This window comes from Oncorhynchus keta, chromosome 22, assembly GCF_023373465.1.
Source record: "Oncorhynchus keta strain PuntledgeMale-10-30-2019 chromosome 22, Oket_V2, whole genome shotgun sequence".
Lineage (NCBI taxonomy): Eukaryota > Metazoa > Chordata > Actinopteri > Salmoniformes > Salmonidae > Oncorhynchus > Oncorhynchus keta.
The window spans coordinates 56,113,545-56,140,250 of NC_068442.1; the positions used below are offsets into that span (position 1 = coordinate 56,113,545).

The 26,706-nt window shown below is 49.5% G+C and overlaps 1 protein-coding gene across 1 annotated transcript in view; it reads right to left on the reverse strand.

Annotated features, from left to right (window-relative positions):
- LOC118380653 (phospholipid-transporting ATPase VA-like) overlaps nucleotides 1–26,706 on the reverse strand; it is a 191,728-nt gene that overhangs the window by 37,848 nt on the left and 127,174 nt on the right. Inside the window, 3 exon segments of the mRNA XM_052475753.1 lie at nucleotides 1,509–1,693; nucleotides 12,839–12,965; nucleotides 22,956–23,059. Coding sequence (XP_052331713.1) covers nucleotides 1,509–1,693; nucleotides 12,839–12,965; nucleotides 22,956–23,059 — 416 coding nt within the window.

Sequence of the window (26,706 nt, forward strand, 5' to 3'; positions counted from 1 at the left end):
CCCTACTGCCTCTGATCTGGAGGACTCACTAAACAGAGAACATCCCTGGTCATCCCTACTGCCTCTGATCTGGAGGACTCACTAAACAGAGAACATCCCTGGTCATCCCTACCAATCAACCTCTGATCTGGAGGACTCACTGAACAGAGAACATCCCGGTCATCCCTACTGTCCTGATCTGGAGGACTCACTAAACAGAGAACATCCCTGGTCACTCTACTGCCTCTGATCTGGAACTCACTAACCAGAGAACATCCCCGGTCATCCCTACTGTCTCTGATCTGGAGGACTCACTAAACATGTACATCCCTGGTCATCCCTACTGCCTCTGATCTGGAGGACTCACTAAACAGAGACCATCCCTGGTCATCCCTACTGCCTCTGATCTGGAGGACTCACTAAACAGAGAACATCCCTGGTCATCCCTACTGCCTCTGATCTGGAGGACTCACAAACAGAGAACATCCCTGGTCATCCCTACTGCCTCTGATCTGGAGGACTCACTAAACAGAGAACATCCCTGGTCATCCCTACTGCCTCTGATCTGGAGGACTCACTAAACAGAGAACATCCCTGGTCATCACTACTGCCTCTGATCTGGAGGACTCACTAAACAGAGAACATCCCTGGTCATCCCTACTGCCTCTGATCTAGAGGACTCACTAAACAGAGAACATCCCTGGTCATCCCTACTGCCTCTGATCTGGAGGACTCACTAAACAGAGAACATCCCTGGTCATCCCCACTGCCTCTGATCTGGAGGACTCACTAAACAGAGATCATCCCTGGTCATCCCTGATGTCTGATCTGGAGGACTCACTGAGTCATCCTGAGAGTCCCTAGTGTCTGATCTGGAGGATCTCACTAAACAGAGAACATCCCTGGTCATGACTGATCTCACCTGAGGACTCACTAAACAGAGAACATCCCTGAGTCAGTCAGTGCCTCTGATCTGGAGGACTCACTAAACTGAGAGGTCATCCCTACTGCCTCTGATCTGTGAGGATCTCACCAGAGAACATCCCTGGTCATCCCCACTGCCTCTGACCTGAGAGTCACTGTTGAGTGTGAACAGATCATCCCTGGTCATCCCTAGTGTTGAGTGTGAGGATCTCACCTGAGAGTCAGTGGTCATCCCTACTGCCTCTGATCTGGAGGACTCACTAAACACACATGCTTCATTTGTAAATGATGTCTGGCGTTGAGTGTGATGATGTCACCTGAGAGTCAGTGTTGAGTGTGATGATCTCACCTGAGAGTCAGTGTTGAGTGTGATGATCTCACCTGAGAGTCAGTGTTGAGTGTGATGATCTCACCTGAGAGTCAGTGTTGAGTGTGATGATCTCACCTGAGAGTCAGTGTTGAGTGTGATGATCTCACCTGAGAGTCAGTGTTGAGTGTGATGATCTCACCTGAGAGTCAGTGTTGAGTGTGATGATCTCACCTGAGAGTCAGTGTTGAGTGTGATGATCTCACCTGAGAGTCAGTGTTGAGTGTGATGATCTCACCTGAGAGTCGGCGTTGAGTGTGATGATCTCGTCGTCCGGTTCCAGCAGCTTGCAAGCATAGGCGATGTTGATGGCTGTCTCCTGTTTGTCCCCCGTCAGAACCCAGATCTGGAGCCCTGCCTTCCGCAGCGACGCAATGGTCTCTGGGACACCATCTTGTAGACGGTCCTCTACACCCGTTGCTCCTAGAAAACCATTACAAATATCAACAGCTGTTGCATTTAAAACATAATCTTTTGACGAGGTCTTCGGGGGGACATCAGTGTTGAAGGTATGCAGTACCAGTATGAACCTCCCTGGGGCCTCATTCAACACCAAAGTTTGTTATTTCTCCATTTTGAATTTGACAGGATAGTGTGTTTGCAACTTCCAGCGGTTGATGAACTGTATTGGAGTATAATAATGGTAGGCTAATTAATAGAAGCATTAAAACGTAGGCCTGAGGCCTCCCGAGTGGAGCAGTGGCCTAATGAAAGCATTAAAACGTAGGCCTGAGGCCTCCCGAGTGGAGCAGTGGCCTAATGAAAACATTAAAACGTAGGCCTGAGGCCTCCCGAGTGGAGCAGTGGCCTAATGAAAACATTCAAACGTAGGCCTGAGGCCTCCCGAGTGGAGCAGTGGCCTAATGAAAACATTCAAACGTCTACCTGAGGCCTCCCGAGTGGAGCAGTGGCCTAATGAAAACATTAAAACGTAGGCCTGAGGCCTCCCGAGTGGAGCAGTGGCCTAATGAAAACATTAAAACGTAGGCCTGAGGCCTCCCGAGTGGAGCAGTGGCCTAATGAAAACATTAAAACGTAGGCCTGAGGCCTCCCGAGTGGAGCAGTGGCCTAATGAAAACATTAAAACGTAGGCCTGAGGCCTCCCGAGTGGAGCAGTGGCCTAATGAAAACATTAAAACGTAGGCCTGAGGCCTCCCGAGTGGAGCAGTAGCCTAATGAAAACATTCCAACGTAGGCCTGAGGCCTCCCGAGTGGAGCAGTGGCCTAATGAAAACATTCCAACGTAGGCCTGAGGCCTCCCGAGTGGAGCAGTGGCCTAATGAAAACATTAAAACGTAGGCCTGAGGCCTCCCGAGTGGAGCAGTGGCCTAATGAAAACATTCAAACGTAGGCCTGAGGCCTCCCGAGTGGAGCAGTGGCCTAATGAAAACATTCAAACGTAGGCCTGAGGCCTCCCGAGTGGAGCAGTGGCCTAATGAAAACATTAAAACGTAGGCCTGAGGCCTCCCGAGTGGAGCAGTAGCCTAATGAAAACATTAAAACGTAGGCCTTTTTTTTTTGCTAATGTATGATGGGGGTCCCTGGTTTTCCTGTGAGGGTTTCCCTGGTTTTCCTGTGAGGGGGTCCCTGGGCATAAGAGTTTGACGACCCCCTGGTCTAAATCATAATCATATTGCTGGACATGTCTCTTTTTCTGACTGGTTTATTATCAGGCTACTACCATTTATCCAATCAACAGCCAACCATGTACCATTTATCCAATCAACAGCCAACCATGTACCATGTATCCATTCAACAGCCAACCATGTACCATTTATCCATTCAACAGCCAACCATGTACCATGTATCCATTCAACAGCCAACCATGTACCATGTATCCATTCAACAGCCAACCATAATTTATCCATTCAACTGCCAACCATGTACCATGTATCTCAACAGCCAACCATGTACCATGTATCCATTCAACAGCCAACCATGTACCATTTATCCATTCAACAGCCAACCATGTACCATTTATCCATTCAACAGCCAACCATGTACCATTTATCCATTCAACAGCCAACCATGTACCATGTATCCATTCAACAGCCAACCATGTACCATTTATCCATTCAACAGCCAACCATGTACCATTTATCCATTCAACAGCCAACCATGTACCATTTATCCATTCAACAGCCAACCATGTACCATTTATCCATTCAACAGCCAACCATGTACCATTTATCCATTCAACAGCCAACCATGTACCATGTATCCATTCAACAGCCAACCATTTATCCATTCAACAGCCAACCATGTACCATGTATCCAATCAACAGCCAACCATGTACCATGTATCCATTCAACAGCCAACCATGTACCATTTATCCATTCAACAGCCAACCATGTACCATTTATCCATTCAACAGCCAACCATGTACCATTTATCCATTCAACAGCCAACCATGTACCATGTATCCATTCAACAGCCAACCATGTACCATGTATCCATTCAACAGCCAACCATGTACCATTTATCCATTCAACAGCCAACCATGTACCATTTATCCAATCAACAGCCAACCATGTACCATTTATCCATTCAACAGCCAACCATGTACCATTTATCCATTCAACAGCCAACCATGTACCATTTATCCATTCAACAGCCAACCATGTACCATTTATCCATTCAACAGCCAACCATGTACCATTTATCCAATCAACAGCCAACCATGTACCATTTATCCATTCAACAGCCAACCATGTACCATTTATCCATTCAACAGCCAACCATGTACCATGTATCCATTCAACAGCCAACCATGTACCATTTATCCAATCAACAGCCAACCATGTACCATGTATCCATTCAACAGCCAACCATGTACCATTTATCCAATCAACAGCCAACCATGTACCATTTATCCAATCAACAGCCAACCATGTACCATTTATCCATTCAACAGCCAACCATGTACCATTTATCCAATCAACAGCCAACCATGTACCATTTATCCAATCAACAGCCAACCATGTACCATTTATCCAATCAACAGCCAACCATGTACCATTTATCCATTCAATAGCTGTTCAGGAGTCTTATGGCTTGGGGGTAGAAGTTGTTTAGAAGCCAAATGGACCTAGACTTGGCACCCCCGTACCGCTTGCCATGCGGTAGCAGAGAGATTAATCTATGACTAGGGTGGCTGGAGTCTGAATTTGTATGTCCTTCCTCTGATACCGCCTGGTATAGAGGTCCTGGTTGGCAGGTTCTTCAAAGTAGCCACCCTTTGCCTTGATGACAGCTTTGCATACTCTTGGCATTCTCTCACCAGTTTCATGAGGTAGCCACCTGGAATGCTAAACTCTGGTGCCCAAATACTAGGCATGTCCTGAAGCTGTTGGAGGACAGACTAGTGTCACCCAGCCACATTATAATTCACACAGGCACAAACAACCTGAGGACCCAGCAGGAAAGTGTGGCCACAGCACTCACAGGAGTGATTGAAAAAGCCTCTTCCACTTTCCCCAATGCACAAGTGGTTATCTCCACCCTGCTACCACAAAAGGGCATTCACCTTGCCACCATACAGTGGGTGAATGCAAGCATTTCCCAGGACTGTGCCTCAAAACCTAATGTCTACCTGGCCCACCACTCCACCCTGGACTTGAATATCCACCTCTACAAGGCAGCAGTCCCTACCTGGCCCACCACTCCACCCTGGACTTGAATATCCACCTCTACAAGGCAGCAGTCCCTACCTGGCCCACCACTCCACTCTGGACTTGAATATCCACCTCTACAAGGCAGCAGTCCCTACCTGGCCCACCACTCCACCCTGGACTTGAATATCCACCTCTACAAGGCAGCAGTCCCTACCTGGCCCACCACTCCACCCTGGACTTGAATATCCCCCTCTACAAGGCAGCAGTCCCTACCTGGCCCACCACTCCACCCTGGACTTGAATATCCACCTCTACAAGGCAGCAGTCCCTACCTGGCCCACCACTCCACCCTGGACTTGAATATCCCCCTCTACAAGGCAGCAGTCCCTACCTGGCCCACCACTCCACTCTGGACTTGAATATCCCCCTCTACAAGGCAGCAGTCCCTACCTGGCCCACCACTCCACCCTGGACTTGAATATCCCCCTCTACAAGGCAGCAGTCCCTACCTGGCCCACCACTCCACTCTGGACTTGAATATCCCCCTCTACAAGGCAGCAGTCCCTACCTGGCCCACCACACCACTCTGGACTTGAATATCCCCCTCTACAAGGCAGCAGTCCCTACCTGGCCCACCACTCCACTCTGGACTTGAATATCCCCCTCTACAAGGCAGCAGTCCCTACCTGGCCCACCACTCCACCCTGGACTTGAATATCCCCCTCTACAAGGCAGCAGTCCCAACCTGGCCCACCACACCACTCTGGACTTGAATATCCCCCTCTACAAGGCAGCAGTCCCTACCTGGCCCACCACTCCACACTTGAATATCCCCCTCTACAAGGCAGCAGTCCCTACCTGGCCCACCACTCCACTCTGGACTTGAATATCCACCTCTACAAGGCAGCAGTCCCTACCTGGCCCACCACACCACTCTGGACTTGAATATCCCCCTCTACAAGGCAGCAGTCCCTACCTGGCCCACCACTCCACTCTGGACTTGAATATCCCCCTCTACAAGGCAGCAGTCCCTACCTGGCCCACCACTCCACCCTGGACTTGGATATCCCCCTCTACAAGGCAGCAGTCCCAACCTGGCCCACCACACCACTCTGGACCTGAATATCCCCCTCTACAAGGCAGCAGTCCCTACCTGGCCCACCACTCCACACTTGAATATCCCCCTCTACAAGGCAGCAGTCCCTACCTGGCCCACCACTCCACTCTGGACTTGAATATCCACCTCTACAAGGCAGCAGTCCCTACCTGGCCCACCACTCCACCCTGGACTTGAATATCCCCCTCTACAAGGCAGCAGTCCCTACCTGGCCCACCACTCCACCCTGGACTTGAATATCCACCTCTACAAGGCAGCAGTCCCTACCTGGCCCACCACTCCACCCTGGACTTGAATATCCACCTCTACAAGGCAGCAGTCCCTACCTGGCCCACCACTCCACTCTGGGAATATCCCACAGCAGTCCCTACCTGGCCCACCACCCACCCTGGACCCCCCTCTACAAGGCAGCAGTCCCTACCTGGCCCACCACTCCACTCCCAACCTCTACAAGGCAGCAGTCCCTACCTGGCCCACCACACCACTCTGGACTTGAATATCCCCCTCTACAAGGCAGCAGTCCCTACCTGGCCCACCACTCCACTCTGGACTTGAATATCCCCCTAAAGCAGTCCCTACCTGGCCCACCACTCCACCCTGGTGCTTGAATATCCCCCTCTACAAGGCAGCAGTCCCAACCTGGCCCACCACACCACTCTGGACTTGAATATCCCCTTACAAGGCAGCAGTCCCTACCTGGCCCATCCACACTTGAATATCCCCTCTACAAGGCAGCAGTCCCTACCTGGCCCACCACTCCACTCTGGACTTGAATATCCACCCTACAAGGCAGCAGTCCCTACCTGGCCCACCACACCACTCTGGACTTGAATATCCCCCAAGGCAGCAGTCCCTACCTGGCCCACCACTCCACTCTGGACTTGAATATCCCCCTCTACAAGGCAGCAGTCCCTACCTGGCCCACCACCCACCCTGGACTTGATATCCCCCTCTGGCAGCAGTCCCAACCTGGCCCACAACACCACTCTGGACTTGAATATCCCCCCTCTACAAGGCAGCAGGCCCACCACTCCACACTTGAATATCCCCTCTAGGCAGTCCCTACCTGGCCCACCACTCCACTCTGGACTTGAATATCCCCCTCTACAAGGCAGCAGTCCCTACCTGGCCCACCACTCCACCCTGGACTTGAATATCCACCTCTACAAGGCAGCAGTCCCTACCTGGCCCACCACTCCACCCTGGACTTGAATATCCCCCTCTACAAGGCAGCAGTCCCTACCTGGCCCACCACTCCACCCTGGACTTGAATATCCCCCTCTACAAGGCAGCAGTCCCTACCACTCCACCCTGGACTTGAATATCCCCTCTACAAGGCAGCAGTCCCTACCTGGCCCACCACTTGACCCTGGACTTGAATATCCCCCTCCAAGGCAGCAGTCCCTACCTGGCCCACCACACCACCCTGGACTTGAATATCCCCCTCTACAAGGCAGCAGTCCCTACCTGGCCCACCACTCCACCCTGGACTTTAATATCCCCCTATACAAGGCAGCAGTCCCTACCTGGCCCACCACTCCACTCTGAACTTGAATATCCACCTCTACAAGGCAGCAGTCCCTACCTGGCCCACCACTCCACCCTGGACTTGAATATCCCCCTCTACAAGGCAGCAGTCCCTACCTGGACTTGAATATCCCCTACCAGCAGTCCCTACCTGGACTGTTGAATATCCACCTCTACAAGGCAGCAGTCCCTACCTGGCCCACCACTGGACTTGAATATCCCCCTCTACAAGGCAGCAGTCCCTACCTGGCCCACCACTCCACCCTGGACTTGAATATCCCCCTGGCAGCAGTCCCTTGGCCCACCACTATCTGAACTTGAATATCCACCTCTACAAGGCAGCAGTCCCTACCTGGCCCACCACTCCACTCTGGACTTGAATATCCACCTCTACAAGGCAGCAGTCCCTACCTGGCCCACCACTCCACCCTGGACTTGAATATCCCCCTCTACAAGGCAGCAGTCCCTACTTCTTACAGGACCATGTAGGACGTACCCCTCAACCGCAGCCCCTCACACAGGAGCAACAGAACGGACACCCCGTCCCGACCGTATTGATGGGGTTCTGAGTGATGGTTTACCACAGCTGTGGTATGTGTGTGGCAATGGCAGAATAACATTAAAACTTGTTAACTATGATCGATGGTGCTGGTTGTCTTTGCTCGCTGTAACTGACAAAGTTATACAGGAGTTACAGAAGTGGAAATCGTGTTTTTTCTGTGAATGTTGGAGTTGATGTGCAATGGATGTAATCAAGCCCCAAGAGGTTTTGAGCCTGGATGTTGTTATCAAGCCCCCAGAGGAGTTGAGCCTGGATGTTGTTATCAAGCCCCCATAGGAGTTAAGCCTGGATGTTGTTATCAAGCCCCCAGAGGAGTTGAGCCTGGATGTTGTTATCAAGCCCCCAGAGGAGTTGAGCCTGGATGTTGTTATCAAGCCCCCAGAGGAGTTGAGCCTGGATGTTGTTATCAAGCCCCCAGAGGAGTTGAGCCTGGATGTTGTTATCAAGCCCCCAGAGGAGTTGAGCCTGGATGTTGTTATCAAGCCCCAGAGGGTTTTGAGCCTAGATGTTGTTATCAAGCCCCCAGAGGAGTTAAGCCTGGATGTTGTTATCAAGCCCCCAGAGGAGTTAAGCCTGGATGTTGTTATCAAGCCCCAGAGGAGTTAAGCCTGGATGTTGTTATCAAGCCCCAGAGGAGTTGAGCCTGGATGTTGTTATCAAGCCCCCAGAGGACTTTAAGCCTGGATGTTGTTATCAAGCCCCCAGAGGAGTTAAGCCTGGATGTTGTTATCAAGCCCCAGAGGAGTTGAGCCTGGATGTTGTTATCAAGCCCCCAGAGACTTTGAGCCTGGATGTTGTTATCAAGCCCCCAGAGGAGTTAAGCCTGGATGTTGTTATCAAGCCCCAGAGGAGTTAAGCCTGGATGTTGTTATCAAGCCCCAGAGGAGTTGAGCCTGGATGTTGTTATCAAGCCCCAGAGGAGTTAAGCCTGGATGTTGTTATCAAGCCCCCAGAGGAGTTAAGCCTGGATGTTGTTATCAAGCCCCCAGAGGAGTTGAGCCTGGATGTTGTTATCAAGCCCCCAGAGGAGTTGAGCCTGGATGTTGTTATCAAGCCCCAAGAGGTTTTGAGCCTGGATGTTGTTATCAAGGCCCCAGAGGAGTTGAGCCTGGATGTTGTTATCAAGCCCCCAGAGGTTTTGAGCCTGGATGTTGTTATCAAGCCCCAGAGGAGTTGAGCCTGGATGTTGTTATCAAGCCCCCAGAGGAGTTAAGCCTGGATGCTGTTATCAAGCCCCAAGAGGAGTTGAGCCTGGATGTTGTTATCAAGCCCCAGAGGTTTTGAGCCTGGATGTTGTTATCAAGCCCCCAGAGGAGTTAAGCCTGGATGTTGTTATCAAGCCCCAAGAGGTTTTGAGCCTGGATGTTGTTATCAAGCCCCAGAGGAGTTGAGCCTGGATGTTGTTATCAAGCCCCCAGAGGAGTTTTGAGCCTGGATGTTGTTATCAAGCCACCAGAGGAGTTAAGCCTGGATGTTGTTATCAAGCCCCAGAGGAGTTGAGCCTGGATGTTGTTATCAAGCCCCAAGAGGAGTTAAGCCTGGATGTTGTTATCAAGCCCCAGAGGAGTTAAGCCTGGATGTTGTTATCAAGCCCCAGAGGAGTTAAGCCTGGATGTTGTTATCAAGCCCCAAGAGGTTTTGAGCCTGGATGTTGTTATCAAGCCCCCAGAGGAGTTAAGCCTGGATGTTGTTATCAAGCCCCCAGAGGAGTTAAGCCTGGATGTTGTTATCAAGCCCCCAGAGGAGTTAAGCCTGGATGTTGTTATCAAGCCCCCAGAGGAGTTTTGAGCCTGGATGTTGTTATCAAGCCCCCAGAGGAGTTGAGCCTGGATGTTGTTATCAAGCCCCCAGAGGAGTTGAGCCTGGATGTTGTTATCAAGCCCCAAGAGGTTTTGAGCCTGGATGTTGTTATCAAGCCCCCAGAGGAGTTGAGCCTGGATGTTGTTATCAAGCCCCCAGAGGTTTTGAGCCTGGATGTTGTTATCAAGCCCCCAGAGGAGTTGAGCCTGGATGTTGTTATCAAGCCCCCAGAGGAGTTAAGCCTGGATGTTGTTATCAAGCCCCCAGAGGAGTTAAGCCTGGATGTTGTTATCAAGCCCCCAGAGGAGTTAAGCCTGGATGTTGTTATCAAGCCCCCAGAGGAGTTGAGCCTGGATGTTGTTATCAAGCCCCCAGAGGAGTTGAGCCTGGATGTTGTTATCAAGCCCCAAGAGGTTTTGAGCCTGGATGTTGTTATCAAGCCCCCAGAGGAGTTGAGCCTGGATGTTGTTATCAAGCCCCAGAGGTTTTGAGCCTGGATGTTGTTATCAAGCCCCCAGAGGAGTTAAGCCTGGATGTTGTTATCAAGCCCCCAGAGGAGTTGAGCCTGGATGCTGTTATCAAGCCCCCAGAGGAGTTGAGCCTGGATGTTGTTATCAAGCCCCCAGAGGAGTTGAGCCTGGATGTTGTTATCAAGCCCCAGAGAGTTTAAGCCTGGATGTTGTTATCAAGCCCCAAGAGGTTTTAAGCCTGGATGTTGTTATCAAGCCCCAGAGGAGTTGTGTTGTTATCAAGCCCCCAGAGGAGTTAAGCCTGGATGTTGTTATCAAGCCCCCAGAGGAGTTAAGCCTGGATGTTGTTATCAAGCCCCCAGAGGAGTTAAGCCTGGATGTTGTTATCAAGCCCCAGAGACTTTGAGCCTGGATGTTGTTATCAAGCCCCCATAGGAGTTAAGCCTGGATGTTGTTATAAAGCCCCCAGAGGAGTTAAGCCTGGATGTTGTTATCAAGCCCCAGAGGAGTTGAGCCTGGATGTTGTTATCAAGCCCCCAGAGGAGTTAAGCCTGGATGTTGTTATCAAGCCCCCAGAGGAGTTAAGCCTGGATGTTGTTATCAAGCCCCAGAGGAGTTGAGCCTGGATGTTGTTATCAAGCCCCAGAGGAGTTGAGCCTGGATGTTGTTATCAAGCCCCAAGAGGTTTTGAGCCTGGATGTTGTTATCAAGCCCCAAGAGGAGTTGAGCCTGGATGTTGTTATCAAGCCCCAGAGGTTTTGAGCCTGGATGTTGTTATCAAGCCCCCAGAGGAGTTAAGCCTGGATGTTGTTATCAAGCCCCCAGAGGAGTTAAGCCTGGATGCTGTTATCAAGCCCCCAGAGGAGTTAAGCCTGGATGTTGTTATCAAGCCCCCAGAGGAGTTGAGCCTGGATGTTGTTATCAAGCCCCCAGAGGAGTTAAGCCTGGATGTTGTTATCAAGCCCCCAGAGGAGTTGAGCCTGGATGTTGTTATCAAGCCCCCAGAGGAGTTAAGCCTGGATGTTGTTATCAAGCCCCCAGAGGAGTTAAGCCTGGATGTTGTTATCAAGCCCCCAGAGGAGTTAAGCCTGGATGTTGTTATCAAGCCCCCAGAGGAGTTAAGCCTGGATGTTGTTATCAAGCCACCAGAGGAGTTGAGCCTGGATGTTGTTATCAAGCCCCCAGAGGAGTTAAGCCTAGATGTTGTTATCAAGCCCCCAGAGGAGTTAAGCCTGGATGTTGTTATCAAGCCCCCAGAGGAGTTAAGCCTGGATGTTGTTATCAAGCCCCCAGAGGAGTTAAGCCTGGATGTTGTTATCAAGCCCCCAGAGGAGTTAAGCCTGGATGTTGTTATCAAGCCCCCAGAGGAGTTAAGCCTGGATGTTGTTATCAAGCCCCCAGAGGAGTTAAGCCTGGATGTTGTTATCAAGCCCCCAGAGGAGTTAAGCCTGGATGTTGTTATCAAGCCCCCAGAGGAGTTAAGCCTGGATGTTGTTATCAAGCCCCCAGAGGAGTTGAGCCTGGATGTTGTTATCAAGCCCCCAGAGGAGTTGAGCCTGGATGTTGTTATCAAGCCCCAAGAGGTTTTGAGCCTGGATGTTGTTATCAAGCCCCCAGAGGAGTTGAGCCTGGATGTTGTTATCAAGCCCCCAGAGGTTTTGAGCCTGGATGTTGTTATCAAGCCCCCAGAGGAGTTAAGCCTGGATGTTGTTATCAAGCCCCCAGAGGAGTTAAGCCTGGATGCTGTTATCAAGCCCCCAGAGGAGTTAAGCCTGGATGTTGTTATCAAGCCCCCAGAGGAGTTGAGCCTGGATGTTGTTATCAAGCCCCCAGAGGAGTTAAGCCTGGATGTTGTTATCAAGCCCCCAGAGGAGTTAAGCCTGGATGTTGTTATCAAGCCCCCAGAGGAGTTAAGCCTGGATGTTGTTATCAAGCCCCCAGAGGAGTTAAGCCTGGATGTTGTTATCAAGCCCCCATAGGTTTTATGTACAGGAGGACTTTGATCAGGCCGTCATCGTAAAAAAGGATTTGTTCTTAACTGAATTACCTCGTTAAATAAAGGTTAAAACATTTTTTCAAACAACCTTCATGAACACAACCAAATTATTATTTTAGCAATAGCATATAGGAAATGTATTAATTACACTGTTAGAACATTGCAGTCAGAGTGACTGCTAGTTAGCTTGAAGGGGGGTCCTTAGAGGCCTAGCGGTCCTAGTGTTAAGGGTGGGGGGTCCGTGGAGGCCCAGCGGTCCTAGTGTTAAGGGTGGGGGGTCCGTGGAGGCCCAGCGGTCCTAGTGTTAAGGGTGGGGGTCCGTGGAGGCCCAGCGGTCCTAGTGTTAAGGGTGGGGGGTCCGTGGAGGCCCAGCGGTCCTAGTGTTAAGGGTGGGGGTCCGTGGAGGCCCAGTGGTCCTAGTGTTAAGGTTGGGGGGTCCGTGGAGGCCCAGCGGTCCTAGTGTTAAGGGTAACAACTTTACCTAATAGATGCAGGTTCATCTCCAGTCTCAGAGCAGACTGAAACAGCAGCTCTTCTCTTCCCTGTATGGCCGTCTCTGCCTCCAGATGATGTCGCAACCAGACAGCATACTCCTCCTTAGTCATAACCTGCCACAGACAGACACAGACAGACAGACAGACAGCATACTCCTCCTTAGTCATAACCTGCCACAGACAGACACAGACAACCAGACAGCATACTCCTCCTTAGTCATAACCTGCCACAGACAGACACAGACAACCAGACAGCATACTCCTCCTTAGTCATAACCTGCCACAGACAGACACAGACAACCAGACAGCATACTCCTCCTTAGTCATAACCTGCCACAGACAGACACAGACAACCAGACAGCATACTCCTCCTTAGTCATAACCTGCCACAGACAGACACAGACAACCAGACAGCATACTCCTCCTTAGTCATAACCTGCCACAGACAGACACAGACAACCAGACAGCATACTCCTCCTTAGTCATAACCTGCCACAGACAGACACAGACAACCAGACAGCATACTCCTCCTTAGTCATAACCTGCCACAGACAGACACAGACAGACAGCATACTCCTCCTTAGTCATAACCTGCCACAGACAGACACAGGCAGACAGCATACTCCTCCTTAGTCATAACCTGCCACAGACAGACACAGACAGACAGCATACTCCTCCTTAGTCATAACCTGCCACAGACAGACACATAACACAGACAACCAGACAGCATACTCCTCCTTAGTCATAACCTCCCACAGACAGAGACAGACAGACAGACAGCATACTCCTCCTTAGTCATGACCTGCCACAGACAGACACAGACAGACAGCATACTCCTCCTTAGTCATAACCTGCCACAGACAGACACAGACAGACAGCATACTCCTCCTTAGTCATAACCTGCCACAGACAGACACAGACAACCAGACAGCATACTCCTCCTTAGTCATAACCTGCCACAGACAGACACAGACAACCAGACAGCATACTCCTCCTTAGTCATAACCTGCCACAGACAGACACAGACAACCAGACAGCATACTCCTCCTTAGTCATAACCTGCCACAGACAGACACAGACAAACAGAGACACAGACAACCAGACAGCATACTCCTCCTTAGTCATAACCTGCCACAGACAGACACAGACAACCAGACAGCATACTCCTCCTTAGTCATAACCTGCCACAGACAGACACAGACAACCAGACAGCACACTCCTCCTTAGTCATAACCTGCCACAGACAGACACACAGACAGACAGCATACTCCTCCTTAGTCATAACCTGCCACAGACAGACACAGACAACCAGACAGCATACTCCTCCTTAGTCATAACCTGCCACAGACAGACACAGACAACCAGACAGCATACTCCTCCTTAGTCATAACCTGCCACAGACAGACACAGACAACCAGACAGCATACTCCTCCTTAGTCATAACCTGCCACAGACAGACACAGACAACCAGACAGCATACTCCTCCTTAGTCATAACCTGCCACAGACAGAGACAGACAACCAGACAGCATACTCCTCCTTAGTCATAACCTGCCACAGACAGACACAGACAGAGACACAGACAGACACAGACAGACACAGACAGACAGACAGCATACTCCTCCTTAGTCATAACTGCCACAGACAGACACAGACAACCAGACAGCATACCTCCTCCTTAGTCATAACCTGCCACAGACAGAGACAGACAACCAGACAGCACACTCCCAGACCTTAGTCATAACTTCTGCCACTCTTCCAGACACAACAGACAGACAGCATACTGATTCCTCCTTAGTCATAACCTTTCCACAGACAGACACAGACAACCAGACAGCATACTCCTCCTTAGTCATAACCAGCCACAGACAGACACAGACAACCAGACAGCATAGCCTCCTTAGTCATAACCTGCCACAGACAGACACAGACAACCAGACAGCATACTCCTCCTTAGTCATAACCTGCCACAGACAGACACAGACAACCAGACAGCATACTTCTCCTTAGTCATAACCTCCACAGACAGAGACAGACAACCAGACAGCATACTTTCCTTAGTCATAACCTGCCACAGACAGACACAGACAGAGACACAGACAGACACAGACAGACACAGACAGACAGACAGCATACTCCTCCTTAGTCATAACCTGCCACAGACAGACACAGACAACCAGACAGCATACTCCTCCTTAGTCATAACCTGCCACAGACAGACACAGACAGAGACACAGACAGACACAGACAGACACAGACAGACAGACAGCATACTCCTCGTTAGTCATAACCTGCCACAGACAGACACAGACAACCAGACAGCATACTCCTCCTTAGTCATAACCTGCCACAGACAGACACAGACAGAGACAAAGACAGACACAGACAGAGACACAGACAACCAGACAGCATACTCCTCCTTAGTCATAACCTGCCCTTCTTTCAGAGACACAGACAGACAGAGACACAGACAGACAGAGACACAGACAGCTCTCCAGCATACTCTCCTTAGTCATAACCTGCCTTGAGACAGACACAGACAGAGACACAGACAGACAGACAGACAGACAGACAGACAGACAGACAGACAGACAGACAGACAGACAGACAGACAGCATACTCCTCCTTAGTCATAACCTGCCACAGACAGACACAGACAGAGACACAGACAGACAGACAGCATACTCTCCTTAGTCATAACCTGCCACAGACAGACACAGACAAACAGACAGCATACTCCTCCTTAGTCATAACCTGCCACAGACAGACACAGACAGAGACACAGACAACCAGACAGCATACTCCTCCTTAGTCATAACCTGCACAGACAGACACAGACAGACAGAGACACAGACAGACAGACAGATACTGTCTTCTTAGTCATAACCTGCCACACACAGACACAGACAGAGACACAGACAGACAGACAGAGACACAGACAACCAGACAGCATACTCCTCCTTAGTCATAACCTCACATGGTCTCATCAGACAGACACAGACAGAGACACAGACAGACAGACAGACAGAGACACAGACAACCAGACAGCATGGCAGACATCCTTAGTCATAACCTGCCACCACAGACACAGACAGAACACAGACAACCAGACAGCATACTCCCTCCTTAGTCATAACCTGCCACAGACAGAGACACAGACAACCAGACAGCATACTCCTCCTTGTCATAACCTCCCAGACAGACACAGACAGAGACACAGACAGACAGACAGACAGAGACACAAACAACCAGACAGCATACCCTCCTTAGTCATAACTCTACAACATCCGACAGACACAGACAGAGACACAGACAAGCCAGAGACACAGACAAGCGGCGCATCCAGGCACACACAGAGACACAGAGACACAGACAGACAGAGACACAGACAAACAGACAGACAGAGACACAGACAAACAGACAGAGACACAGACAGAGACCGAGACACAGACAGAGACCGAGACACAGACAGACAGAGACACAGACAGACAGAGACACAGACAGACAGAGACACAGACAGACAGAGACACAGACAGACAGAGACACAGACAGACAGAGACACAGACAGACAGAGACACAGACAGACAGATTTATTTATCAGGGAGTCATACTGACACCAAGGTGTATTTTACATAAATGACAGAAAACACACACATCAAAATATAAAAACCAAATGCGAGCAGAAAGAAAAACACGGTCATAGAAAACACACATTTATCAGTAATAAAGTCCTCAAAAACAGCTTTCTGAATTGACCTAGAGGCACCAGAACATCCCATTTAAGAATATTTTGAAGATTGTTCCACAACTAAGGTGCAGGAAAACTACAAGCTGATTTAGAAGGAATTTCCAGAGTTAGCCAGCCCTGAGACCTGGGTTGGTAACTTGTATGTCTATAGTTTATTAATGATGTTAGTTAGTGGGATTTTTACAAAAAGGGCTTTATAAATGAAAACATAGCGACGTATCAACCTAGGTGACATCAGAGGACCAACCAACTGTCTGATAGAGAATGTGGTGATGACATCACAGAGGGCCAACCAACTGTCTGGTAGAGAACGTGGTGATGACATCACAGAGAACCAACCAACTGTCTGATAGAGAATGTGGTGATGACATCACAGAGAACCAACCAACTGTCTGATAGAGAATGTGGTGATGACATCACAGAGGACCAACCAACTGTCTGATAGAGAATGTGGTGATGACATCACAGAGGACCAACCAACTGTCTGGTAGAGAATGTGGTGATGACATCACAGAGAACCAACCAACTGTCTGACAAAGAATGTGGTGATGACATCACAGAGGGCCAACCAACTGTCTGATAGAGAATGTGGTGATGACATCACAGAGGGCCAACCAACTGTCTGATAGAGAATGTGGTGATGACATCACAGAGAACCAACCAACTGTCTGATAGAGAATGTGGTGATGACATATAATCATCAGGTTAGGAGGAGTACATGGGCCTCCTTCCAGACCCTGGGGATAGTACCAGATATAATCATCAGGTTAGGAGGAGTACATGGGCCTCCTTCCAGACCCTGGGGATAGTACCAGGTATAATCATCAGGTTAGAAGGAGTACATGGGCCTCCTTCCAGACCCTGGGGATAGTACCAGGTATAATCATCAGGTTAGAGGAGTACCAACTGTCTTCCAGACCCTGGGGATACATCACCAGGGCCAATCAACTCAGGTTAGAATGAGGAGTACATGGGCCTCCTTCCAGACCCTGGGGATAGTACCAGATATAATCATCAGGTTGATAGAGAATGGGTACATGGGCCTCCAGACCCTGGGGATAGTACCAGATATAATCATCAGGTTAGAGAGTGAGTACATGGGCCTCCTTCCAGACCCTGGGGATAGTACCAGATATAATCATGTCTGGTAGAGAATGTGGTGATGACTTCCAGACCCAACCAATAGTACCAGATATAATCATCAGGTTATGAGGATCACATGGGCCTCCTTCCAGACCCTGGGGATAGTACCAGGTATAATCATCAGGTTAGGAGGAGTACATGGGCCTCCTTCCAGACCCTGGGGATAGTACACAGATATAATCATCAGGTTAGGAGGAGACATGGGCCTCCTTCCAGACCCTGGGGATAGTACCAGATATAATCATCAGGTTAGAGGAGTACATGGGCCTCCAACTTCCAGACCCTAGGGATAGTACCAGGTATAATCATCAGGTTAGGAGGAGTACATGGGCCTCCTTCCAGACCCTGGGGATAGTACCAGATATAATCATCAGGTTAGGAGGAGTACATGGGCCTCCTTCCAGACCCTGAGGATAGTACCAGGTATAATCATCAGGTTAGGAGGAGTACATGGGCCTCCTTCCAGACCCTGGGGATAGTACCAGGTATAATCATCAGGTTAGAGGAGTACATGGGCCTCCTTCCAGACCCTGGGGATAGGACCAGATATAATCATCAGGTTAGGAGGTGATGGCCTCCTTCCAGACCCTGGGGATAGTACTGATATAATCATCAGGTTAGGAGGAGTACATGGGCCTCCTTCCAGACCCTGGGGATAGTACCAGATATAATCATCAGGTTAGGAGGAGTACATGGGCCTCCTTCCAGACCCTGGGGATAGTACCAGATATAATCATCAGGTTAGAGGAGTACATGGGCCTCCTTCCAGACCCTGGGGATAGTACCAGATATAATCATCAGGTTATGAGGAGTACATGGGCCTCCTTCCAGACCCTGGGGATAGGACCAGATATAATCATCAGGAGGCTGGCCTACACTGATCCCTCCGATAGTCCAGACCCATCAGGTTAGGAGACAGGCCAGATATACCAGATATAATCATCAGGTTAGGAGGAGTACATGGGCCTCCTTCCAGACCCTGGGGATAGTACCAGATATAATCATCAGGTTAGGAGGAGTACATGGGCCTCCTTCCAGACCCTGGGGATAGTACCAGATATAATCATCAGGTTATGAGGAGTACATGGGCCTCCTTCCAGACCCTGGGGATAGTACCAGATATAATCATCAGGTTAGGAGGAGTACATGGGCCTCCTTCCAGACCCTGGGGATAGTACCAGGTATAATCATCAGGTTAGGAGGAGTACATGGGCCTCCTTCCAGACCCTGGGGATAGTACCAGGTATAATCATCAGGTTATGAGGAGTACATGGGCCTCCTTCCAGACCCTGGGGATAGTACCAGGTATAATCATCAGGTTAGGAGGAGTACATGGGCCTCCTTCCAGACCCTGGGGATAGTACCAGGTATAATCATCAGGTTAGGAGGAGTACATGGGCCTCCTTCCAGACCCTGGGGATAGTACCAGATATAATCATCAGGTTAGGAGTACATGGGCCTCCTTCCAGACCCTGGGGATAGTACCAGATATAATCATCAGGTTAGGAGGAGTACATGGGCCTCTTCCAGACCCTGGGGATAGTACCAGGTATAATCATCAGGTTAGGAGGAGTACATGGGCCTCCTTCCAGACCCTGGGGATAGTACCAGATAATCATCAGGTTAGTAGTACATGGGCCTCCTTCCAGACCCTGGGGATAGTACCAGATATAATCATCAGGTTAAGAGGAGTACATGGGCCTCCTTCCAGACCCTGGGGATAGTACCAGAGTATAATCATCAGGTTAGAGGAGTACATGGGCCTCCTTCCAGACCCTGGGGATAGTACCAGATATAATCATCAGGTTAGGGTGATGGCATACATGGGCCTCCTTCCAGACCCTGGGGATAGTACCAGATATAATCATCAGGTTAGGAGGAGTACACAGGCCTCCTTCCAGACCCTGGGGATAGTACCAGATATAATCATCAGGTTAGGAGGAGTACAACCTCCTTCCAGACCCTGGGGATAGTACCAGATATAATCATCAGGTTAGGAGGAGTACATCGGCCTCCTTCCAGACCCTGGGGATAGTACCAGATATAATCATCAGGTTAGGAGTACATGGGCCTCCTTCCAGACCCTGGGGATAGTACCAGATATAATCATCAGGTTAGGAGGAGTACATGGGCCTCCTTCCAGACCCTGGGGATAGTACCAGATATAATCATCAGGTTAGGAGGAGTACATGGGCCTCCTTCCAGACCCTGGGGATAGTACCAGATATAATCATCAGGTTAGGAGGAGTACATGGGCCTCCTTCCAGACCCTGGGGATAGTACCAGATATAATCATCAGGTTAGGAGGAGTACATGGGCCTCCTTCCAGACCCTGGGGATAGTACCAGATATAATCATCAGGTTAGGAGGAGTACATGGGCCTCCTTCCAGACCCTGGGGATAGTACCAGGTATAATCATCAGGTTAGGAGGAGTACATGGGCCTCCTTCCAGACCCTGGGGATAGTACCAGATATAATCATCAGGTTAGAGGAGTACATGGGCCTCCTTCCAGACCCTGGGGATAGTACCAGATATAATCATCAGGTTAGGAGGAGTACATGGGCCTCCTTCCAGACCCTGGGGATAGTACCAGGTATAATCATCAGGTTAGGAGGAGTACATGGGCCTCCTTCCAGACCCTGGGGATAGTACCAGATATAATCATCAGGTTAGGAGGAGTACATGGGCCTCCTTCCAGACCCTGGGGATAGTACCAGATATAATCATCAGGTTAGGAGGAGTACATGGGCCTCCTTCCAGACCCTGGGGATAGTACCAGATATAATCATCAGGTTAGGAGGAGTAATGGGCCTCCTTCCAGACCCTGGGGATAGTACCAGGTATAATCATCAGGTTAGGAGGAGTACATGGGCCTCCTTCCAGACCCTGGGGATAGTACCAGATATAATCATCAGGTTAGGAGGAGTACATGGGCCTCCTTCCAGACCCTGGGGATAGTACCAGATATAATCATCAGGTTAGGAGGAGTACATGGGCCTCCTTCCAGACCCTGGGGATAGTACCAGATATAATCATCAGGTTAGGAGGAGTACATGGGCCTCCTTCCAGACCCTGGGGATAGTACCAGGTATAATCATCAGGTTAGGAGGAGTACATGGGCCTCCTTCCAGACCCTGGGGATAGTACCAGATATAATCATCAGGTTAGGAGGAGTACATGGGCCTCCTTCCAGACCCTGGGGATAGTACCAGATATAATCATCAGGTTAGGAGGAGTACATGGGCCTCCTTCCAGACCCTGGGGATAGTACCAGGTATAATCATCAGGTTAGGAGGAGTACATGGGCCTCCTTCCAGACCCTGGGGATAGTACCAGATATAATCATCAGGTTAGGAGTACATGGGCCTCCTTCCAGACCCTGGGGATAGTACCAGATATAATCATCAGGTTAGGAGGAGTACATGGGCCTCCTTCCAGACCCTGGGGATAGTACCAGGTATAATCATCAGGTTAGGAGGAGTACATGGGCCTCCTTCCAGACCCTGGGGATAGTACCAGATATAATCATCAGGTTAGGAGGAGTACATGGGCCTCCTTCCAGACCCTGGGGATAGTACCAGATATAATCATCAGGTTAGGAGGAGTACATGGGCCTCCTTCCAGACCCTGGGGATAGTACCAGATATAATCATCAGGTTAAGAGGAGTACATGGGCCTCCTTCCAGACCCTGGGGATAGTACCAGATATAATCATCAGGTTAGGACGAGTACATGGGCCTGCAGCAGAAATTAATCAAGCATATCAGCCCGAGTGAAGTAATTTTTTACGTCAATCTTAAGCAAGGCATCTAGCACATCACAGACAGGAAATTGTTGAAATCTAAAACAAAGATTCACTACAATGTTGACGGGTTAACTATCGAGTCAGCTGGAGGCTGACAGAGCGAAGAGCAGTCGATTGACTGTCCAGGGTCAATTAAACTACTGTTTCTCTCAAGCCTGTCGTGATAAAATTATGATTAAAAGCTTCACTTAGCCCATTCTTCTCAGTTATGTTGCCAGAGCCAAACAGAACTTGCTTAGGCAGGGGAAGAAGAGGAATGTGTAAGCTTGGAGGCATTCAATTGACTTATCAGGGTCAATTAAAACCAATGTTTCTGTCAAATGAAAAGCCGAGATGAAATGATTAAAAGCATCACTTATCCCATTCTTCTTCGTTGAGATACCAGAGGCGAGATAGTACATCTGTTTCTCAATTGTCTGAATGTTTTCCAGTCCACTACTGAATGTTTTCCAGTCCACTACAGAATGTTTTCCAGTCCACTACAGAATGTTTTCCAGTCCACTACTGAATGTTTTCCAGTCCACTACTGAATGTTTTCCAGTCCACTACTGAATGTTTTCCAGTCCACTACTGAATGTTTTCCAGTCCACTACTGAATGTTTTCCAGTCCACTACTGAATGTTTTCCAGTCCACTACAGAATGTTTTCCAGTCCACTACTGAATGTTGTCCAGTCCACTACTGAATGTTTTCCAGTCCACTACAGAATGTTTTCCAGTCCACTACAGAATGTTTTCCAGTCCACTACTGAATGTTTTCCAGTCCACTACTGAATGTTTCCAGTCCACTACTGAATGTTTTCCAGTCCACTACTGAATGTTTTCCAGTCCACTACTGAATGTTTTCCAGTCCACTACTGAATGTTTTCCAGTCCACTACTGAATGTTTTCCAGTCCACTACTGAATGTTTTCCAGTCCACTACTGAATGTTTTCCAGTCCACTACAGAATGTTTTCCAGTCCACTACTGAATGTTTTCCAGTCCACTACAGAATGTTTTCCAGTCCACTACTGAATGTTTTCCAGTCCACTACAGAATGTTTTCCAGTCCACTACTGAATGTTTTCCAGTCCACTACTGAATGTTTTCCAGTCCACTACTGAATGTTTTCCAGTCCACTACTGAATGTTTTCCAGTCCACTACTGAATGTTTTCCAGTCCACTACAGAATGTTTTCCAGTCCACGACAGAATGTTTTCCAGTCCACTACAGAATGTTTTCCAGTCCACTACAGAATGTTTTCCAGTCCACGACAGAATGTTTTCCAGTCCACTACAGAGTCAGTTCTCCTTGCTTTAGGCCCAGGCCCTGATTTCTGATCTGTTTGAGTTTAATGATGGAAATAGTTTCAAAATAAAAGTCCTATTAGTTGTTGAAGATGTATTGTTGTATTGCTGAAGCTGCGTTACCTTTTTTGCGATGCAGAGAGTACGAAGACCATCAGCAGCGTAGAGGTTCAGGTAATTCTGGGTCTTGTATAGGATCTTTCTTTGGCGTTTCCCTTTGGAATCATCTGAAAAGTGAAAGATTAAAGAATTAAACAAATGGAAATTTGCATTAACATCAACTCCCTTTAATGTATCTGGCAGGAAAGTTACTTCACACATCATCCCCAAACATTTGGTAAACTTCTAAAGTGCTATTCAGTAACAGTTTCCTCTATAACGTCACCACAACCAGTCCACACGCTGCTTCTGACTCAGCTCTGAGAGTCGGGTTTCAACTGAGACTATTCATTTCGCTGTAATTAGAGTCATTCCCTCCCTGTTCAATCAAGGCTCTGGCATCCACAAGTTTCTGTGGTATGACAACATTTCTTCTTGTCCATTTGGTCAAGTCAAAATATGATAGATTTTGCTACAGTGAACCTATTGTCGACTTAGCTTGGTCCCAGATCTGTTTGTGCTGTCTATAGTGCTTTCTGTAAGTGGGCAAATGTAAAAGTAGCCAGCCAGGGAGTTCTGGGATGTGGGAGTCCGGGGGGGGGGGACATGCCAAGGAAATAGTTTGTGCAGAACGACCTCCTCTGGTACATTCTAACGCCTTGATTTCATCTGAAATACACAGCTAAATGATTGAATAGTTCAACGACTTTATCAGATTGGTAAAATGAGTAAGAAGACAATTGAAATAAGTGAAAAGGTATGAATTCAGTGTGTGTTAGTTGTTTTGGATATTGTTGTGGCGATTATGATCAGGACAACTTTCTGAGTTAAAGAACATTAAAAGCTATTTTTAACATTAAATCTCAAGATTAAATTCATATTTACAGTGTTACTGCAAGGAATGAATTGCCAAGTATGACATTAGCATTTATAATATTAAATCGGTTTTCTTTTATAATATTTTGGACCAGAATGAGGCTCTCTCTCTACTACCCTATTGTTCCTGCAGTGAGGATTCAACACCTTCATCGAATGTTCCCAAATTTATCTGCAGATAGTCAAAAACTCTGTCTGGAGGCCTCACGGGAGCCTGACGGGAGCCTGACGGGAGCCTGACGAGAGCCTCACGGGAGCCTCACGGGAGCCTGACGGGAGCCTGACGGGAGCCTGACGAGCCTCACGGGAGCCTGACGAGAGCCTGACGAGAGCCTCACGGGAGCCTCACGGGAGCCTGACGAGAGCCTGACGAGAGCCTCACGGGAGCCTGACGAGAGCCTCACGGGAGCCTGACGAGAGCCTCACGGGAGCCTCACGGGAGCCTGACGAGTGCCTGACGAGAGCCTTACGGGAGCCTGACGAGAGCCTGACGAGAGCCTCACGGGAGCCTGACGAGAGCCTGACGGGAGCCTGACGAGAGCCTGACGAGCCTGACGGGAGCCTTACGGGAGCCTGACGAGTGCCTGACGAGAGCCTGACGGGAGCCTGACGAGAGCCTGACGGGAGCCTGACGGGAGCCTGACGAGAGCCTGACGGGAGCCTGACGAGAGCCTGACGAGAGCCTCACGGGAGCCTGACGAGTGCCTGACGAGAGCCTCACGGGAGCCTGACGGGAGCCTGACGGGAGCCTGACGAGAGCCTGACGGGAGCCTGACGGGAGCCTGACGAGAGCCTGACGAGAGCCTCACGGGAGCCTGACGAGAGCCTGACGAGAGCCTCACGGGAGCCTGACGAGTGCCTGACGAGAGCCTCACGGGAGCCTGACGAGTGCCTGACGAGAGCCTCATGGGAGCCTGACGAGAGCCTGACGGGAGCCTGACGGGAGCCTGACGGGAGCCTTACGGGAGCCTTACGGGAGCCTGACGAGAGCCTGACGAGAGCCTGACGGGAGCCTTACGGGAGCCTGACGAGTGCCTGACGAGAGCCTCACGGGAGCCTGACGGGAGCCTGACGGGAGCCTGACGAGAGCCTGACGAGAGCCTCACGGGAGCCTGACGGGAGCCTGACGGGAGCCTGACGGGAGCCTGACGGGAGCCTGACGAGCCTGACGGGAGCCTCACGGGAGCCTGACGAGAGCCTGACGGGAGCCTGACGAGAGCCTGACGGGAGCCTCACGGGAGCCTGACGAGAGCCTGACGGGAGCCTGACGAGAGCCTGACGGGAGCCTCACGGGAGCCTGACGAGAGCCTGACGAGAGCCTCACGAGAGCCTCACGGGAGCCTCACGGGAGCCTCACGGGAGCCTCACGGGAGCCTGACGTTTTTTTCAGCACTGACCAAATTTCAGGTCTGCTGAGCAGAAACTTCGACGTTCTCTGCAACGTCCTGCGCGAGGCAGTTAAAACTAACAGTGGCCAACTAGGCTTCTGTGGTTATCTGATCATAATGTAGGCCTATAATAGTGGCTGACCATCATACCACCTTCACATGGAAATAGCTATTCTATGAAACAGCCAATAGTTATTCTATGAAACAGCCAATAGTTATTCTATGAAACAGCCAATAGTTATTCTATGAAACAGCCAATAGTTATTCTATGAAACAGCCAATAGATATACTATGAAACAGCCAATAGTTATTCTATGAAACAGCCAATAGTTATTCTATGAAACAGCCAATAGTTATTCTATGAAACAGCCAATAGTTATTCTATGAAACAGCCAATAGTTATTCTATGAAACAGCCAATATATATACTATGAAACAGCCAATAGTTATTCTATGAAACAGCCAATATATATACTATGAAACAGCCAATAGTTATTCTATGAAACAGCCAATAGTTATTCTATGAAACAGCCAATAGTTATTCTATGAAACAGCCAATAGTTATTCTATGAAACAGCCAATAGTTATTCTATGAAACAGCCAATAGTTATTCTATCAAACAGCCAATAGTTATTCTATGAAACAGCCAATAGTTATTCTATGAAACAGCCAATAGATATACTATGAAACAGCCAATAGTGGTTGACATTCCATTTTGTTTTGTATGACACAAATATATGGTGGCCTCTGCTTATTGGCTGCAAGCCAGACAGTTTTTTACTGGGGGGGGGGGGCTCAGTATCTCAGTCTTGGTCTCTACTTACTGTTAAGAGTTACTGTTGAGAGTTATATTAAAATAAATGACACAATGTGGAATTTCTCAATTTGGTTATGTATCAACAGTCCCTTAATAAGCCCATGTCAGCCACAAAGGTTTAGATTGGTAAATCAGTCTAGTGGCCAGCTATCTAAACCTAGTAGTTTAGCTTGGTCAAACTAATGATCCCATTGACCATTAGTTATATACTGAACAAAAAACAAAAAATATAGAAACGCAAGGGGCTGAGGCACAGGGTAGGACTATTCAGAGCTGGGCTGGGGGATGAGGCACAGGGTAGGACTATTCAGAGCTGGGTGGGGGCTGAGGCACAGGGTAGGACTATTCAGAGCTAGGCTGGGAGCTGAGAGGCCTATTCAGAGCTGGGCTGAGGGGCCTATTCAGAGCTGGGTTGGGGGCTGGGGGCCTATTCAGAGCTGGATTGGGGGCTGAGGCACAGGGTTCAGAGCTGGGCTGGGAGCTGAGAGGCCTATTCAGAGCTGGGCTGGGGGGCCTATTCAGAGCTGGGTTGGGGGCTGGGGGGCCTATTCAAAGCTGGGTTGGGGGGCCTATTCAGAGCGGGGCTGAGGGGCCTATTCAGAGCTGGGTTGGGGGCTGGGGGGCCTATTCAGAGCTGGATTGGGGGCCTATTCAGAGCTGGGTTGGGGGCTGGGGGCCTATTCAAAGCTGGGTTG